Here is a 19,669-nt window from a genome sequence, read left to right on the forward strand (position 1 = left end):
ACTAAGGCTTTCTAAATGGGATACACTGTTGAAACGCTACATCCCGAGGGGTTCGTGCTGATTGTACAGAGATTGTGACAGGCGGTTAAATGGCATCCCTTGACAAGGCAAGAACAAGATGTACGTCAGGAGAACTGCAGTATTCTCATAAGGAGCGTTATACTTAGAATATGGAGGAGGGGAAAAAGAGAGGCAGAGGAGGTCTAAGAGAGAGAATGGGAGGAAGAGGGTGAGCTTGAGTCGGTTGAAAATGGCGGGAAAAAGGGAGATGGTTTGTTAAAGAAGAATGGTAGAAAGTGTAAGCAGAGTGAGTTGAAGACGAGGAGAAATGGAAGTGAATGAGGGCAAAGTATCGGAGGCGATGGGTGTGGCGAAGTTCTCTGCTGGTCAGATGTAGCAGGCTCTCCACTTTAAACAAATGAGGGCAAGAGATGTGAATTGTCTTGCTCTCAAGAAAAGGGCGCCATTGAGTGGAGTGATTACTGGGGTAGTGGTAAATGTGAAAGCTGACGATTCCCAGTGTTTGTGATGCTCGCCGTTTGGTGCGACGCAGACAGGGTGGCGTGAGTGGAGAAACAGAAGAGTCGTTGTCTGCTGTTTTGATGTTGAATCTTTGGCCAACAAAGTGATGGTAGGATATTATCCTATATCAGCATTTGTGCCGAATACATTACCTTGTAAAAGGTGTCAGGCTTGTAGGCATGTGGCATCAGTGTGTAGGAGGGAGGATCCTCCTACACACTGGAGAGGTCTGGCAGTAATAAAGAGATGCTCTGCTTTTTTGACACCACACTCCAAAAAGCAAGTTCTGCAGGCTCTAGTTTTGTCTAATCTTGATTATTGTCCAGTCGTGTCCAGTGTTGCAAGGAAAAACCTAGTTAAGCTGCAGCTGGCCCAGAACAGAGTGACACATTTTGTTCTTAAGAGGGCTGATATAAATACTATGCATGCCAATCTCTCTTGGCTAAGATTTGAGGAGACTGACAGCAGCACTTCTTTTTTTTTATAAGAAACAATGCCCTGAAAATCCCAAATTGTTTGCATAGTCAACTTACACACAGCTCTGACACAATTACCTCACCAGACATGTCACCAGGGTTATTTTCACAGTCTCCAAATCCAGAACAAATTCAAGAAAGCGTCCAGTATTATATAGATCCCTAATTGCATGGAACTTCCTTTTGTCTCATATCGCTCAAATAAACAGAAAACCTGGTAACAAAAAACAGATAAAGCAACACCTCTCGGCACAACGCCTCTCCCCTATTTGACCTAGATAGTTTGTGTATGCATTGATATGTAGGCTACGTGTGCCTTTAAATTGTTTTATGTAGTTCTGTCCTTGAGCTGTTCTTGTCAATTGATCTGTATTACGTCATTCTGTATTATGTTTCATGTTTTGTGTGGGCCCCAGGAAAAGTAGCTGCTGCTTTTGCAACAGCTAATGTGGATCTTAATATAATGCCAAATACCTAGGTGTGAGAATTGTGCAGAAGGGCATGAGACAAAGGCATGTGTAACATTGGGGAAAGTAGTGGTATGGGTTAATTGTAGTGGTGCCCATGGGGCTGGGGATCAGTAATGTCCCGTGTGAGAGAGGCAGGTTGAGGTTTCCAGGTTAGAGTAGTGCAGAAGTTGTCATACGCGAGGCAGTGAAGAAAGTAGAGGATGATGGGTCAAGGGGGAGGGATCCTGAGAGGAGTGGTGTGAGTAGTAGATCTGTACCAGTACAGAGGGATAAACCAACAAGTGATATATGTTTCAGTAAGATTGGATTTTTGGCATTTATAGCAATGGTTATCAACTGTACTGCAGGGATGGAACGTAAGTCATGGAAAATAGAGATTTTGGTGGCAGCTGCAGAGAGGTATTTGGGTGTGCGAGATTTGACGTGAGAAGAGTTACATGGTGTGTTAAGTGGTGGTGTCCCATCCATTCAGGCTGTTGGCCTGGGCTAAATATATTTAAATAGTGGAGTATGGTATTTATTTATTTTTGGTGAGTTTAGTGTTAGATGGTAGGGTATTTATTTATTTAAAGCAAAGTATTAGGGAGTTATACCCCAGTCTAGTAGGTGGCGGTAATGCAACATTTATTGGATGCCAACCACCGTTAAACCTCATCAAAGAAGAAGGTCGGACACTAAATGAAGAGGAACCAAAGCAATTGTGTAACAGACAATTCGGTCCGGGCATATATCTGGGTGAAAGGTCCACATTGGATGACACGACGGTGGCTGTCAAGAAATATACCTTTCATTTGAACCGATAGTGGTGACACAGGGTTAACCTGTTAGGTAGATAGTTATTTTCCCAACTTGTTACGGATCGTAACAACGCAACATTTTGCGTTTTTCTTTTCTCGTTAGCTGTCTTTTCTTGAACAGAACCATGTCTAAACAGCAGGCGATAAGTCCAGGGAAGAACTTCTTTGCTGGGGGCTTTGGGGGTGTCTGCTTGGTCTTCGCTGGACATCCACTTGATACCATAAAAGTAATTATTTATTTCTCAAAATAGCTCATTCCTCATCTAGCTAGCTGTTAATAATATCTTGCCTCATGAGCCTAACTTTAATTGCGTTTTGCTGCACGTAGAATTCAGCAAAGTAATCACTTAACATGTATCTTTACAGATTTCTGGTTGGTTATTGGATGTGAGTGTCGTGGCTCTTTACATTTGATAGAACTGACATTTTCAAGGGACTGTCAGTTAACCCAATGAGCGAGGTCGAGTGTAACATTAGACCTTTGACCTATGTCAATTTCTGTCATATCGCACAACATTAACCGTATGACAGTGACTGACCTGTCATTACAGATGTATTATCGCATGAGCCACTTATAGGAAGTAAGAAATACACATTGTAAAAGGTTTATTTATTTTCAGTAATTATTTTTTATCCTGTGTGCTTGGTATGTGCTTAATATGCATTTTAAATGTGTAAACCAACTCCCATATATGCTTGTACAATTTGAAAAGGTTAATTAAACAAAACATTCCAGGGTTTTTATTTTTGCTATTTTCTACATTTTAGAATTATAGTGAAGGCATCAAAACTATGAAATAACACGTATGGAATCGTGTAGTAACCAAAAAAGTGCTAAACAAATTCAAATATATTTTAGATTCTTCAAAGTAGCCACCCTTTGTCTTGATGACAGCTTTGCACACTCTTGCCATTTTCTCAACTAGCTTCATGAGGGTTGAGGTCATGTGATCTGATGCAGCACTCCATCACTTTTCTTGGTCAAATAGCCCTTACACAGCCTGGAGGTGTGTTTTGGGTCATTGTCCTGTTGGAAAAACAAATGATAGTCCCACTAAGCGCAAACCAGATGGAATGGCATATCGTACCATCATACCACCTCCTCCGTGCTTCACGGTGGGAACCACACATGCGGAGATCACAGATGACAGCTTTGCACACACTTGGCATTCTTTTAACCAGCTTCATGAGGTAGTCACCTGTAATGCATTTCAATTAACAGGTGTGCCTTGTTAAAAGTTAATTTGTGGAATTTCTTTCCATAATGCATTTGAGCCAATCAGTTGTGTTGTGACAAGATAGAGGTGGTATACAGAAGATAGCCCTATTTGGTAAAAGACCAAGTCCATATTATGGCAAGAACAGCTCAAATAATCAAAGAGAAATAACAGTCCATCATTACTTTAAGACGTGAAGGTCAGTCAATCCAGAACATTTCAAGCGCTATGGTGAAACTGGCTCTCATGAGGACCGGCACACGACAGAAAGACCCAGAGTTACCTCTGCTGCAGAGGATACGTTCATTAGATTTAAATGCACCTCAGATTGTAGCAACACAATAAATGCTTCACAGAGTTCAATTAACAGACGCATCTCAACATCAACTTTTCAGAGGAGACTGTGTGAATCAAGCCTTCATGATCGAATTGCTGCAAAGAAACCACTACTAAAGGACACCAAAAAGAAAGAGACACGCTTGGGCCAAGAAACACGAGCAATGAACATTAGACCTGTGGAACTCTGTCCTTTGGTCTGATGAGTCCAAATTTGAGATTTTTGGTTCCAACCACCGTGTCTTTGTGAGACGCAGAGTAGGTGAACGGATTATCTATGTGTGGTTCCCACCGTGAAGCATGGAAGAGGGGGTGTGATGGTGTGGGGGTGTTTTTCTGGTGACACTGTCTGTGATTTATTCGGAATTCAAGCCACACTTAACCAGCATGGCTACCACGGCAATCTGCAGCGATACGCCATCCCATCTGGTTTGGTCTTATTGGGACTATCATTTGTTTTTCAACAGGACAATGACCCAACACACTTCCAGGCTGTGTAAGGGCTATTTGACCAAGAAGGAGAGTGATGGAGTGCTGCATCAGATGTCCTGGCCTCCACAATCACCCGACTTCAACCAAATTGAGATGGTTTGGGATGAGTTGGACCGCAGAGTGAATGAAAAGCAGCCAACAAGTGCTCAGCATATGTGGGAACTCCTTGAAGACTGTTGGAAAAGCATTCTTCATGAAGCTGGTTGAGAGAATGCCAAGAGTGTGCAAAGGGTGGCTACTTTGAAGAATCTAAAATATATATTTGGATTTGTTTAACACTTTTGTTGTTACTATATGATTCTTTGTGTCATATCATAGTTTTGATGTCTTCACTATTATTCTACAATGTAGAAAATAGTCAAAAGAGAGAAAAACACTTGAATGAGTAGGTGTGTCCAAACTTTTGACTGGTACTTATATAAATATATACATCAATCTATACATAAGTAATGTCATGTTTGTAGGCCAATAGGGTGAGTCTGTTCATATCCTCCTCTCTCTTAGGTGCGCATTCAGACCATGCCTGTGCCCGGCCCTGGCGAGAGCCCCCTGTATAGAGGCACTTTTGATTGTTTCAAACAGACCCTTGCCAAAGAGGTGGGTGATAGTAGGTCTATGTCTTTTTGGTTTTCCATTCAATGTATTTCTTTGTTCACCACACTTTGCTCTCTCTTTTATTCATTCCTTCTCTCTGTCATGTTCTCTACAACAGGGGTTCAAAGGCCTGTACAAAGGCATGGCAGCCCCTATCATTGGAGTCACACCCATGTTCGCTGTCTGCTTCTTCGGCTTTGGCCTGGGCAAGAAACTACAACAGAAAACCCCTGACGATGTCCTTACGTAGGTGATTGTTCCATAGTAGAGTGTCTTCCCCATTTTTTTTTTTGTATGGTGAAATTGTGTGCGGGCGGATGTATGCTTGTGTGTGTGTGTTGTGCATTACCATCCGCTGTCCCGCTCAGGTATCCACAGCTGTTTGCTGCCGGCATGCTGTCAGGCGTGTTCACCACAGCCATCATGGCCCCTGGAGAACGTATCAAGTGTCTCCTACAGGTGAGCGACGCACTTACAGAACTGAACGTAGGTTAACAAGGATTAGGTTAACTGGGTTTTGGATAACAGGCTGAGGTCAAAGGAGATGCGTTTCAGTGAACCGCACTCACGTGATAAGGAGCCTTGCCATAGACCGGAAGACTTACGTTCCCTGGGCTAACACAGTCTTGTGGCATGAAGAAGACCCAGGGTTCCAACCTAGTTGGTTACATTACATGTTATGTGTGTACAGATCCAGGCGGCCAAAGGGGAGGTGAAGTATGCTGGGCCCATGGACTGTGTGAAGCAGCTGTACAAAGAGAGTGGGATCAGGGGAATCTACAGAGGCACTGCTCTCACCCTCATGAGAGGTACTTCCTGACTGAATATTCACTGAGTGTACAAACATTAGGAACACTTTCCTAATATTGAGTTGCACCCCCCTTTTTGCCCTCAGAACAGCCTCAATTAGTCGGGGCACGGACTCTACAAGATGCCGAAAGCGTTCCACAGGGATGCTGGCCCGTGTGGACTCCAATGCTTCCCACAGTTGTGTCGAGTTTGCTTGATGTCCTTTTGATGGTGGACCATTCTTGACACACAGGAAGCTGTTGAGCGTGAACCCAGCAACGTTGCAGTTCTTGACACACTCAAACCAGTGCGCCTGACACCTACTACCATACCCCGTTCAAAGGCACTTAAATATTTTGTCTTGTCCGTTTACCCTCTGAATGGCACACATACACAATCCATGTCTCAATTGAACTCTTTAAAATCCTTCTTTAACCAGTTTCCTCCCCTTCATCTACACTGATTGTAGTGGATTTAACAAGTGACATCAGTAAGGGATCATAACTTTCACCTGGTCAGTCTGTCATGTTCCTAATGTTTTGTACACTCAGTGTAAGTCTTATACCCGTGTCTCTGATATCTAACTCTTTATCTAGATACTTGTGTTCAGTAGTGATTGTATAATTAAGACACAACTGAGTTTTTGCCAGTAATTCTGACAGTTTCTTACTTTGTTTCTCAGACGTGCCAGCCAGTGGGATGTATTTCATGACCTATGAGTGGTTGAAGCGCCTCCTCACACCAGAGGGCAAGAGGTGAATGTGTGTTTACTGTGTGTGTATGCAATTGAAACCCTAAGCACGTGTGTCTTTGTCCCCACAAAATATATTTTACAGCTGTTTATCTGTGTTATTGTTTGTGTGTTGTGTAATGTCTTTATGTCATGGCATGTGTGTATTGTTTGTAATGAATTGGTGATTGGTTGTTCCACAGCCCCAATGAGCTGAGTGTTCCTAGTGTTCTATTCGCTGGAGGGATGGCAGGAATCTTTAACTGGGCCGTGGCCATTCCCCCTGATGTACTCAAGTCTCGCTTCCAGACAGGTGTGTCTTTGGCGTTTCTGACTAAGCCCCATTTTTGGTGTAAATACTGTGTAATATGTATTTCTTACCAGGTTGGGGTCAATTCAGTCAATTCCGGAAGTAAACTGAAATTACAATTCCATTTTTACATTTTCCTCATAGAAAATCATTGTGGAAAAATGGAAGCAGAATTAGAAATTCAATTTACTTCCTGAATTGAAATCGAAATAACCTCAACCCTGATGTCTTGTGTTGTCTTTTTTCTAACTGTAGTATACAGTATATAGCTTACCAACCGTACTGTCTGTTTGGTTTAGAGTAGCAGAGTGACTAAAGACGTTGGCGTTTTTCAGTTCGGCTGGCGCCTAGCCCAAACCCGGCTAGCCTGACCGAACGAGTGCGCTCGCATACTCCCTTAAAAGACCTTCGCTTGAAAAACGAGGGAAAAAAGCGGCAATATTACTGTTTGTCCATTTTGAAACGCCGTAGACGGTATACACTTCCTCAAAATAGTCCGAATGAATCTAAGATAAGTCAAGAAATCTGGTGTGGATTTCGGGCTCTGAACTTCAACTTGCCTCCAGAAACCAAATTGTGTGACCGGACAGCCGAACAAAATAAAAAACTCACCGAAGTTCAAAGTGAACAAAAACGTCACAAAATGTCATAATTCTGTATATGTACACACTCTTCAGAACTGTTTTGGGTTGGGAAGCCTTAAGTGTACTGTGTAAAACACCATAGTATGACTGGAGCCCTCTCTCTCTCCTCCCAGCCCCTGAAGGGAAGTACCCTAATGGTTTCCGGGACGTTCTACGAGAGCTACTGAGGGAGGAGGGCGTGGCCTCTCTGTACAAAGGCTTCACCGCTGTCATGCTCAGAGCTTTCCCTGCCAATGCAGTGAGTACACACGCTCTACTCACATACAGCACATACAGTCTGTTTAACTCATCACACTCACCGGCCAGTCAGAGATGGTACTCACACATGCTACGTCCACCATACTCACTGATCTCCTATTACCACTTAATCCCAGCATATCATATCATAAACAGTATGGTTTAGTGCACAAAACTTTGAAATCACCTGCATTCTACAGTCATAATACACTCACCCCTTGCCTGTAGAAATGTTACACTTTTCATGAAGTCAGTTAATGACCACATTGATCTATTCTCCCCTTAGGCTTGTTTCCTTGGGTTTGAAATGGCCATGAAGTTCCTGAACTGGGCAGCACCCGGTCTGTGATCCCTGTCCACGCCCCAGGCGTAGACGTCAGAGACAGAACTCACTAACACAGTGGAGACCGACAGTACTCACATACATACACTTACGCAGAGGTACACATTGAACGTCTGACTGGCATACGGACTGAGAAAGACGCACACATTGTAGAGGTGGACAGAGGGGGGGAACGCACACATTGTTCTCACTCCTTGGTGTTTTACTTGCATTTGTTTAGTTTTTTGTGTGTTTTTAATTAGAACATTTGTGAATTGAACATGTGCCTTTACTTACTCAGTGAGTCTGCATATCAGGGAATAGGTACATTTTCACAGGGTGCGTATAATGTGTGTTAGTATGCCGTGTGTGTGCGCGTGTCTCTCTGTTGTGTGTCTCTGCGTGTGTGTTTAAACACAAAACATATGGCTTTTAAAACATACCAGTACATTAAAACATCCCTGAATAGTCTCATTCCAAACTGTGATCCAGTAACCAAATCACTGAGTTGGAAATTGATAGTAGATTTATTAATGAATTAATGAATAATACTTTTCTCCAAGGTTGTTGCAGATGTAACTTATGCCACAACATGGAGAACCATCATTGGGCCATTGTCTCATGTTTGTATGTGTCATTATGTATGTAAATAAATAAATAAATACAATGAAATCATGATCTACTTCTAATTTCCAATTAGAACATCTTATTACACGTGTATAACTATATATTTACTGAGCACCTCGGGTCAAGGTCTGATACACAATAGGCCTAGACAGGCATGAATGACATTTTGATCTGAAAAGTTGTGACATAGCCTAGTACGCCCGGTCAATACTTTCCGATACGCTGCTTCTAGTCTAAATGCGGAAACCCGTAGACCCGTCAATTAACCAGTAGACGCGGACTGGGAGTGGATTAAAATGGGCAGAACCGCGCTGTGCGCATTTCGCAAAATATGCATAATGTCAGACCATAACTAATATTCGAAAGGCTACATTGCAAGGAGGTCGGTAAATTGTAACCAATTTAATCTGTTTTGATAGCTGCCATTGGTAGTTTTAGTAAATGTATTTATGTTTGCCTATACTTTGATATTTGCCGTGGCCGCTGATCATTGATCTAGCTCTTTATTCTCACATAGCCTTGGCAACATTGGATATCAGGGAATGCATTTTATATTGGACCGACACTGAAGGTTATATTCAAATTCTATTGTATTTGCACTACTTATGCTATTTAGCATACTTTATGACTAGGCCTGGGCTAAGTTTGACAAATCCCTGGTCTTGGAAATTATTGATTATTATAGTTATGTGATAGTTTTTTTGTTTTTTTTGCCTATTGTTATGGATTAGGCAGATTGTTTTACTCAAATTTGTATTTTTAACTTGTCAAAGATCATTATAGGCTACCATAGTTCTATGATGAGCATCGAGATACCTGTTGGTTTGAAGGACATGCTGCAAGGATACACTGTGGAGGTACTACGGCAGAGACCGACAGATTTGGTTGAATTCGCAATCCAATATTTCACGCGTCTTCAAGAGTGCCGAAAACACGACCAACATGCTAAAGACAGCCCGGTCAATTCTGCTCGAAAGGGGGTGGCTTTTGATAGTAATTCGTTTGAATCAGATGAAGATGAGGACTCTGATGACTATAGTGAGTGACATTTTGCATCTCTATTTTACAATCTTCATGATTTGATTCTTAAATATATTTAAATAATTTCCCATGTTCTTTATTTCTGTTATAACTTTTTACTCGCTCCCACTTGCGCACGTAATAGGCTACATAAATAAGCGCACAGAATGCATAATGAATCATTATCTCATGATATTAGTCTCTATTCGATAATACTATGAAGTCCTTTTTTAATAAATCTGCATGCCAGTTGAATGGGTTCTCATTGTAACGTGAGGGCCCCTGTAGTCATATGATTTTCTCTTCCATTGCCAGAGGTTATCAGATGATAGGATGCTACTGGGGTATTAGCCTACTGAATAGCTATTTGTCCTGATTTATTTCATTATTCAGTAGCCTATTTAAAGCAACATGAGATAATGAACGTTTGTTTGAGGGTGTCTCAACCTCTTTTCATAAATCAGCTGCTGTACTCTGACAAAAATGGTTAAGGGAGAAAATAAGAGAATGTATCAGGCATGGCAGTAGTACCATCCCCTACCCTACACATTTACTGTTGGATGTATCTATGTAACTATATTTAGACAGAATTGAGTGTAAGCTTGGCCTCCCGAGTGGCGCAGCTGTCTAAGCACTGCATCGCGGTGCTTTAGGCTTCACTACAGACCTGGGTTTGATCCCAGACTGCGTCACAGCCGACCTGGAAACCCAGGAGGCGCCGCACAATTGGCCCAGTGTCGTCCGGGTTAGGGGAGGGTTTGGGCGGCATTTCCTTGTCTCATCGCGCTCTAGTGACTCCTTGTGGTGGACTGGGTGCCTGCAAGCTGACTTCCGGTCGCCAGCTGGATGGTGTTTCCTCCAACACATTGGTGCGGCTGGCTTCCAGGTTAAGCGAGCAGTGTGTCAAAAAGCAGTGCGGCTTGGCAGGTTCGTGTTTCGGAGGACGCATGGCTCTTGACCTTCGGCTCTCCCGAGTTCATAAGGGAGTTGCAGCGATGGGACAAGACTGTAACTACCAATTGGATATCACAAAAAAAGGGGTACAAAATAATTGGGTGTAAGCTAAAGTGTGTCAAATGATTCATAAGAACAACTAATATTGATGTTCAGTGGAACCAACTTAATTTCTAGCACTGAAACATCTCTCTCTTTCTCTAGTGCCACCTCCCACCCCAAATAAATACAGTCGCAGAGTATCTGGTGAGCCTCATCATTGGGTTTTGCATCCATTATATACAGTGTATGAAGAATCTTATTTCTGTCTCTCACTTGTGTGTTACAGTCACAACATTCCCTTTGGGAGTATTTGTTTGTCCCCAGTGTGTGTCATAGTGTTTTTCCCTTCCAGTGTGTGCGGAGGCCTACAACCCAGACGATGATGAGGATGATGACTTTGAGCCAAGGGTGGTACACCCCAAATCAGATGAGCAGCGTCGCAGACTCCAGGACGCCTGCCGAGATATATTACTGTTTAAAACCCTCGACCAGGTAAAGTATTGTATTCAAGCCTCTGTCTTCAGGTATTGAGAGTTACTTCTAAGTTTAGAGGAAATACAGTTAATCTTCCTGTTCGAGTTATTTTATCTTATGTTCGGTTATGAATTAAACAAACACCCTCTTAATAGTCATCCTAACACATTGGAGTTTGTATTGATTTATACTGAACAAAGATAGAAACGTAACATGTAAAGTGTTGCTCCCATGTTTCATGAGCTGAAATAAAAGATCCCAAACCTTTTCCATTTGCACAAAAAAGCTTATTTCTCTCAAATTCTATGCACACATTTGTTGACATCCCTGTTAGTGAGCAATTCTCCTTTGCTAAGATAATCCATCCACCTGACAGGTGTGGCATATCAAGAAGCTGATTAAACAGCATAATCATTACACAGGTGCACCTTCAAATCAAATTGTGTTTGTCACACGAGCCGAATAGAACCTTACATTGAAATGCTTACTTACAAGCCCCTAACAAGCAATGCCGTTTTAAGAGATAAGAACAGCAAATAATTAAAGAGCAGCAGTAAATAACAATAGCGGGGCTATATACAGGGGGTATCAGTACAGAGTCCATGTGCAGGGGCACCGGTGTCGAGGTAATTGAGGTAATATGTACATGTAGGTAGAGTTATTAAAATGACTATGCATAGATAATAAAAGAGAGTAGCAGCAGCGTAGAAAAGGGGGCAGGAGGCAATGCAAATAGTCTGGGTAGTCATTTGATTAGATGTTCAGGAGTCTTATGGCTTGGGGGTAGAAGCTGTTTAGAAGCCTCTTGGACCTAGACTTGGCGCTCCGGGTGCTGGGGACAATAAAAAGCCACTCGAAAATGTGCAGTTTTGTCACACAACACAATTCCACAGATGTCTCAAGATTTGAGGGAGTGTGCAATTGGCATGCTGACAGCAGGAATGTCCACCAGAGCTGTTGCCAGAGAATTTAATGTTAATTTCTCTGCCTTGCTCCCCAGTGGGTGGGCCTGGCTCCCAAGTGGGTGAGCCTATACCCTCCCAGGCCCACATACTGTATGGCTGCGCCTAATGAAATCATCTCAATTGACTGATTTCCTGATATGAACTATAACTCAGTAGAATCGTTGAATTTTTTTTTGTTCAGCAGTATAATTGTGTGATGCTTGTTGCTGGGTGACCCAGTTTTCTCTCTCTCTCTCTCTCTCTCTCTCTCTCTCTCTCTCTCTCTCTCTCTCTCTCTCTCTCTCTCTCTCTCGCTCTCTCTCTCTCTCACACATACACACACACACACACACACACACACTAATGTATGAGTGTTGTTTCTCTCTTTCAGGAGCAGTTCTCAGAGGTGCTGGATGGCATGTTTGAGGTGTTGGTCAAACCACAGGAGCACATTATAGACCAGGGGGATGACGGAGACAACTTCTATGTCATAGAGAGGTGTGTGTGTGTTGAATCTATCTTTTTTTCTGTGTGAGAGGCATTAGGCCTAATTATTTGAATCAGTGGAGGCTCCTCGGAGGAGGAAGGGGAGGACCATCCTCAGTGAATTTCAGAAAGAAAACAAATGGTGAAACAAAAAAAGCAATCATTTTTTTAAATCACGTCACCAAATTACTGATTAAAACTCTGTTGAAGGTCTACAGTAGCCTCAAAAGCACACTCTGGGGTAGCACCACGGTGTAGCCGGAGGTAAGCTATTTTATGTCCTCCTCTGGGTACATTGACTCCATCGAGTCAGAGGATCAGAGAATGAATCTAGTACTGAAAGCATAAGCTCCAGCTAGCTAGCACTGCAATGCTAGATTACTATATTACTAGATTTATTCTCTGATCCTCTGATTGGATGGAGTCAATGTACCCAGAGAAGGACAGAAAATAGCTTACCTCCGGCTACACCATGGTGCTACCCTAGAGTGTGCTTTTGAGGCTACTGTAGACCTTCATTGCCAAACAGTGTGGTGTGTTGAGTAGTTGACTCAAAGAGAGAGAACGACAATAGTTGAGCAGTTTTGACAAATTAATTTCTTCAACAATTAAGAAGAAGCAGCAGAGAGAGAGAGCTAGCTATATTTCGTTGTAATGGTTTTCTTCTTAGTTTACCTTTTACCTACTTAACTAATGCAGCTAATTTAGCCTACTCACAACCTGACTCAAACAGAGATGAACGCTATTTATGTTAGCTAGCTGACTAAGGCTATCCAACATTGCAACTCTTTCAAGACAAGATAAGCTTTCGGTTTTACAAAATGTATTGCCACTGCCTGTGTAACTGCTAAACTGCTTGCTGTACACTGTATTGCGTGATTGTATGCATTAATTGGCTTGTGGGTTTACAAACGCAGTAGCTCTAGTTTGTTGACTATAACGTTGATATGGTGACAACAATGTAGGCTGTGTAGCGGTTAGTGGTTATGGTATGAAAGTTTGGCTTCGAGAGGTTTTTGTTGCAAAATGTTTCTTAAACAGAAGTAAAGAGAACGAAGCGGGGAGGGACCTACCTGAATTTGTAAAATAGAAACTCTCATTTTGGACTAATGCTTACACCCCAGATCATCAGCTAAATACAGGCAAGAGTATGCAAGGCGGTATTGAATGTGTCACTGTCTGTCACCTTGATTACTACAATTTGTCTCTTGACCTGTACAACTATGTTATAAACTTTCATTTGCATGCTAGGTTTTAGCAACCTGGTGATGGGTATATGACAAATGCGAGTATCGTGTAGTAGCCGAAACCCATCGATTTTACATTGAGCTGTGTGAAGGGAATATCAGTCATCCAATATGCATGCTGTAATAGAAATAAGGCCATGCTCATAAAATAAATATGTCCTTCCTAATCTTAAACAGCACTGACCAACACTAATGTGAATGTGATGTCCTCTGATTGCTCTGATGTCTTGTGTACCTCTGTGTGTTGTAGGGGCGTGTATGATATTATTGTGCTGATTGACGGAGTTGGGAAATGTGTGGGGAAGTATGACAACAAGGGAAGTTTTGGGGAGCTGGCGCTCATGTACAACACCCCACGTGCTGCCACCATCATGGCCAACCAGGAGGGGGCACTGTGGGGACTGGTGAGTCACAGTAAGAGACCGAACAATCCTACTTTATGCATGTGTGGGGTTTTTTCAGTGAAAGATGAGTAACCGGTATGTGTACGTTTTAGGATCGGGCCACATTTCATAGACTCATAGTGAAAAACAATGCCAAGAAGAGGAAGATGTACGAAGCCTTCATTGAGTGTGTACCCCTTCTAAAGTCTCTCGAGGTCTGTTTCATTTGACCACAGCATCTTAAAGTGCTTCACAATAAAAGTGTACTGTGCAGTTTGTTTCAAAGGACACCATAAGAGAATGAATCAAATTGCACACACAGAATCCATTGTAAACTATCTTTCCTCTCAGAATGCATGTAAAGATCAATGTATACTTTTATCACACCATCGTCTGTCCTCATCTTGCTCTTCCTCAGCTCTCTGAGAGGATGAAGATTGTTGATGTCGTGGGAATGAGAGTGTTCAGAGATGGGGAGTGCATCTTAACACAGGTATTGTCGACTTTTACAGTAATTTTTTAAATATTTGATAACAATTCTTCTTTACTTCGTACTGTATCACTGCCGATTCCACTGCATTTCTGCACTCTTAGGGGGATAAGGCAGATTGCTTCTATATTGTGGAGTCTGGGGAGGTGAAGATCATGATAATAAGCAAAGTAGGTGTACATGTTTTTCCCCCTTCCCTAGGAAGTGTGTTAGATCTACTGTATAAATAATGAGTTTGCTGTGGGTACCTGCTGCAAGGCACTGTATGTATTGTATGTGTAGCTTCTTTGGAACGTGGTACGGCTGGCTTTCCTGCTTTTGCAGCTAGTAAAATAAATGTATCAGGCTGGGTGGTAGATAAGGAACGGATAACTGTAATTGTTAAAGAGTTATGGAGTCGGTTACATCAGTATCATCATCATGTCTACGTCTCCCTACCTAGACTAAGGCAGGGCAGCAGGGTAATGCAGAGGTGGAGATTGCACGCTGCTCTAGGGGCCAATACTTTGGAGAGCTGGCTCTGGTCGCCAACAAACCACGCGCAGCCTCCGTCTACGCCATGGGAGTTACCAAGTGCTTGGGTACGTTGTATGTGCACACATACAAATCATTACTCTTCAGTTGTGAAAAATGATATTCATGGTCATTCTCTCTGTCTGTCTAAAGCAGTCCAAAATGAATAGACCATGGACTGTATTCATGCGTAAATGAAACGGAAATCCCTTTCTATGCACCTTTCTCTCTACAAGTATTCTGACCTTGTACTTAAGAATGAGAATAGCATGCTATTCACCCGCTATTCCATCTGGGGTGGAGATCTAAGAAATGAAGGTGTGAAGGAGGTGTGTCTACAGATAGGCCTTCTGACCTTGATTTAATTCCCTCATAATTCCACCACCTTTATGTGCAATGTTTCATTGTTTCAATGTTTCAACTGAAGCATATGAATAAGGTTGAGCAATTTACTTATTCTATGCCCTTGGGGGAATCCCCGTTTCCATCTTGGAGGGGGGGTCCAAATGATTAGCCAAGCAAGGGAAGTTTGCAATGTAAGGCCCTCAGCCCTCGTTTGTAGTCGGTTTTGCGACTGTATAATCCCCATAATTCAATTCGTGACGATTGTACATCGGCTAAGAAAAGTCAAGGAAAACTTCAAAACAACATCAATGGAGAAGTCAACATACAAGTGCAAGTAAAAACTAATGCAAATAATTTAGAAATTGAGCTACTAATGCACATGACAGCACAAACAGGTCTCGTAAAAAGTAAATATATTTTTGTTTGGGTATCTTTTGGAAAATGTAGTGATAAAAAAAATGTCCTTCAGAAGTTACAGCTAGGCAGGCAAACGTTAGTTAGCTAATTAATTTGCTAGCTATCATACAGTAGGCGTATATTAATAATTATATTTTTAATATAAGTAGATATGCAATCATAATTGACTGTGGCGGTGGCTGAAAACACAATCATCGCGGGATGAACGAGTGACGAATTTCCGGCCAAGGATGGACCATTAAAAATCATTCCTGCCTCCCTCGCCCCGCAAGTGTATACTCGGTCAAACGTCATCAGAAGTGTTCACTTAATTTGAGGGCTGAGGGGATAGGGTGTGTCTTTTAAGTGTTTGGACCGTAAATTGTTGTGTGCCCCTGGCTATCCGTCAATAAAAAATATAAAAATAATTGTGCCATCTGGTTTGCTTAATATAAGGAATCGGAAATGGTTTCAACTTTTATTTTGATACTTAAGTACATTCGAGCAATTTCATTTACTTTTGATACTTAAGTATATTTAAAACCAACGACTTGTATACGTTTACTCAAGTAGTATTTTTCTGGGTGACATTTACTTGAGTCATTTTCTATTAAGGTATCTTTACTTTTACTCAAGTATGACAATTGGAGGTGTACCTGTGGACGTATTTCAAGGCCTACCTTCAAACTCATTAACTCTTTGCTTGACATCATGGGTAAATCAAAAGAAATCAGCCAAGACCTCAGAAAACACATTGTACACCTCCATAAGTCTGGTTCATCCTTGGGAGCAATTTCCAAACGCCTGAAGGTACCACGTTCATCTGTACAAACAATAGTATGCAAGTATAAACACCATGGGACCACGCAGCCGTCATACCGCTCAGGAAGGAGACGCGTTTTGTTTCCTAGAGATGAACGCACTTTGGTACGAAAAGTGCAAATCAATCCCAGAACAACAGCAAAGGACCTTGTGAAGATGCTGGAGGAAACAGGTACAAAAGTATCTATATCCACAGTAAAACGAGTCCAAATTGACATAATCTGAAAGGCCGCTCAGCAAGGAAGAAGCCACTGCTCAAAAACCACCATAAAAAAGCCAGACTACGGTTTGCAACTGCACATGGAGACAAAGATCGTACTTTTTGGAGAAATGTCCTCTGGTTTGATGAAACAAAAATAGGCCATAAATTGGCCATAATGACCATCGTTATGTTTAGAGGAAAATGGGGAGGCTTGCAAGCTGAAGGACACCATCCCAACCGTGAAGCACGGGGGTGGCAGCATCATCTTGTGGGGGTGCTTTACTGCAGGAGGGACTAGTGCACTTCACAAAATAGATGGCATCATGAGGTAGGAAAATTATGTGGATATATTGAAGCAATATCTCAAGACATCAGTCAGGAAGTTAAAGCTTGGTCGCAAATGGGTCTTCCAAATGGACAATGACCCCAAGCATACTTCCACAGTTGTGGCAAAATGGCTTAAGGACAACAAAGTCAAGGTATTGGAGTGGCCATCACAAAGCCCTGACCTCACACCTATAGAACATTTGTGGGCAGAACTGAAATGCTTGTGCGAGCAAGGAGGCCTACAAACCTGACTCAGTTACACCAGCTCTGTCAGGAGGAATAGGACAAAATTTACCCAATTTATTGTGGGAAGCTTGTGGAAGGCTACCCGAAACATTTGACCCAAATTAAACAATTTAAAGGCAATCCTACCAAATACTAATTGAGTATATGTAACCTTCTGACCCACTGGGAATGTGATTTACGAAATAAAAGCTGAAATAAATCATTCTCTCTACTATTATTCTGACATTTCACATTCTTAAAATAAAGTGGTAATCCTAACTGACCTAAAACAGGGAATTTTTACTTGGATTAAATGTCAGGATTTGTGAAACTGAGTTTAAATGTATTTGGCTAAAGTGTACGTAGACTTCCGACTTCAACTGTATAGTGTTTCTTTGCCATAGATGAATAGTGAAAACTTTTAATTATATTTGCTGATACCATACAGTCAAATTTTGGCCACTGTAGAGTAGCTATATAAACCATGCCCGCCCCTCCGCAAACATGCCTTCTCTGATGTTGGTTACAAGGCGGAGAATATCATGTTACCATTGGTGTATTAAAATAATCCCGCCTCCTGAATCCAAACTTTTGACATGGGGGAACAGTAACTTTATGATCAAACTTTATCCATGTAGAAGCAACAATCATTTTTCATACTTTCATCTAAATATCATCCAATTTCATAAAAAAACATGATTTTGAGTAGTAGTGGATCATATTAGGCTAACCTATTACAAGCTTTGCATTAATTTGGAACATGTAACCTATTTGAATCATTGTGGAATGCAGACCATACTTAGCAGTTTGAACCTGGAGCCTTGGCGGACACCACAGTTCCATAATTAGTGAGGATTATTAGGGGAGGATTATAGGGCAACTGGTCAAGTTCAGGTCAACCCATTGTACATTTTTCTTACCTTCCGATGTTTCATGGATTGAACGATTTGAATATGGCAACTTCCAGGTTAAATCAAACCACTGTATTTTTGATAAACCAATATATTTTGTGAAAAGGCTCTCTAAAATATATTTTGATTTTTTATAATTCATAAATCCTTTCCTAACCTTAAATAATATACAAGATCAGAGTATTTTTAAATGTATCAATTGGTGCTGAAAAGTAGACAAATATGCGTGTATTTACATTCTGAACTGTTCTTTCCATATATTGTAACGAGTCTGTTGAGAAAATTTGAATTAAGCGTACTAAAAACCCAGCAAGTGAGAGGGTTTTCAGCGGTTTAATTAAATGTATTCAGCGCACGTGAAGGGAACCATGCCTGCAAAGCATTAGGCAGCTATGCATCTGAATACCAACTACTGAGACATGCATAGGAAAGGAATACATTTCCTAAGTCTGAATCGGGCCCATAGCGCCTCAGAGTAGTCTCGGGAGTGCTGATCTAGTCTTTTAAATGATAATGAATAAAAGGGGGGACCAGATCAGCACTCCTACACAAGGACACTATAAATACAGGCACAGTAGATCAATAGCCTTTTAAAGAATTTTACTTGACACCCCCTCTTTCTCTCCCTCACCTCTCTTTTGCAGTAATAGACATTCAGGCATTTGAGCGTTTGCTGGGTTCCTGTAAGGAGATTATGAAGAGGAACATTTCCCAATATGAGAACCAGCTGGTAGCTCTGTTTGGTTCTAGTGTAGATTTGAAACATTAATGTATAATTGTCTGTGTAAGAAATGTCACACACGAACACAATCCCACACACGAGTACTCCCTGAACACAAACAGGTGGATACACACTCTTTAGTAGTACTAAATTATACACAAAAACATATTGGGTGACATTTAATTGTAGAATCTACAATTGACATCCATGTTACTACGTGAATGACTGACAATTTTAATATTTAGCTACTAGTACTTTTTTTTTTTTTTACCATCGTGATAGTATCCATGTTGGTAAATTGTTAATGTATAATTCTAGCCCAATAAAGCTTCCTCAAATGCTGTTTTAAACTGAATTTGACTTAAGGTCAATGACCAATCAATCAAATATTAACATGTACTTTGCTTTAATATGTCAAGACTTGTTTCACCTACAGTGAGACTTCATAAATGTAATCCCTGTTGAAAACCTAAATTGTCATTGCATAAATGGAAGCAGCTAATTTGCAATTTGTTTTTTTTTGCAATGCCATTTTTCATTAAAACAAACCTTGATGTGATGTGGTGCACTGTAGTTTATTGGACTTTAAGTGGTGTGAAAGCCA

General features: G+C 41.4%; 2 protein-coding genes across 2 annotated transcripts; both read left to right on the top strand.

Annotated features, from left to right (window-relative positions):
- Positions 1–2,121: 2,121 nt before the first annotated feature.
- Positions 2,122–8,608, top strand: slc25a20 (solute carrier family 25 member 20). The gene is made up of 9 exons (XM_021570329.3): positions 2,122–2,492; positions 4,815–4,907; positions 5,023–5,150; positions 5,273–5,363; positions 5,596–5,713; positions 6,376–6,448; positions 6,627–6,736; positions 7,491–7,615; positions 7,901–8,608. The coding sequence occupies exons 1-9, from the start codon at positions 2,391–2,393 to the stop codon at positions 7,961–7,963; spliced, it is 903 nt and encodes a 300-aa protein (XP_021426004.1). The 5' UTR covers positions 2,122–2,390; the 3' UTR covers positions 7,964–8,608.
- A 215-nt stretch (positions 8,609–8,823) lies between these two features.
- Positions 8,824–19,624, top strand: prkar2ab (protein kinase, cAMP-dependent, regulatory, type II, alpha, B). The gene is made up of 11 exons (XM_021570324.3): positions 8,824–8,945; positions 9,337–9,601; positions 10,742–10,783; positions 10,932–11,071; positions 12,389–12,495; positions 13,981–14,134; positions 14,227–14,328; positions 14,532–14,606; positions 14,708–14,773; positions 15,046–15,184; positions 18,989–19,624. The coding sequence occupies exons 2-11, from the start codon at positions 9,361–9,363 to the stop codon at positions 19,111–19,113; spliced, it is 1,191 nt and encodes a 396-aa protein (XP_021425999.3). The 5' UTR covers positions 8,824–8,945; positions 9,337–9,360; the 3' UTR covers positions 19,114–19,624.
- Positions 19,625–19,669: the final 45 nt, after the last annotated feature.

The sequence above is a fragment of the Oncorhynchus mykiss genome, chromosome 17 (genome assembly GCF_057628025.1).
Source record: "Oncorhynchus mykiss isolate SJ-2025 chromosome 17, ASM5762802v1, whole genome shotgun sequence".
Taxonomy (NCBI): domain Eukaryota; kingdom Metazoa; phylum Chordata; class Actinopteri; order Salmoniformes; family Salmonidae; genus Oncorhynchus; species Oncorhynchus mykiss.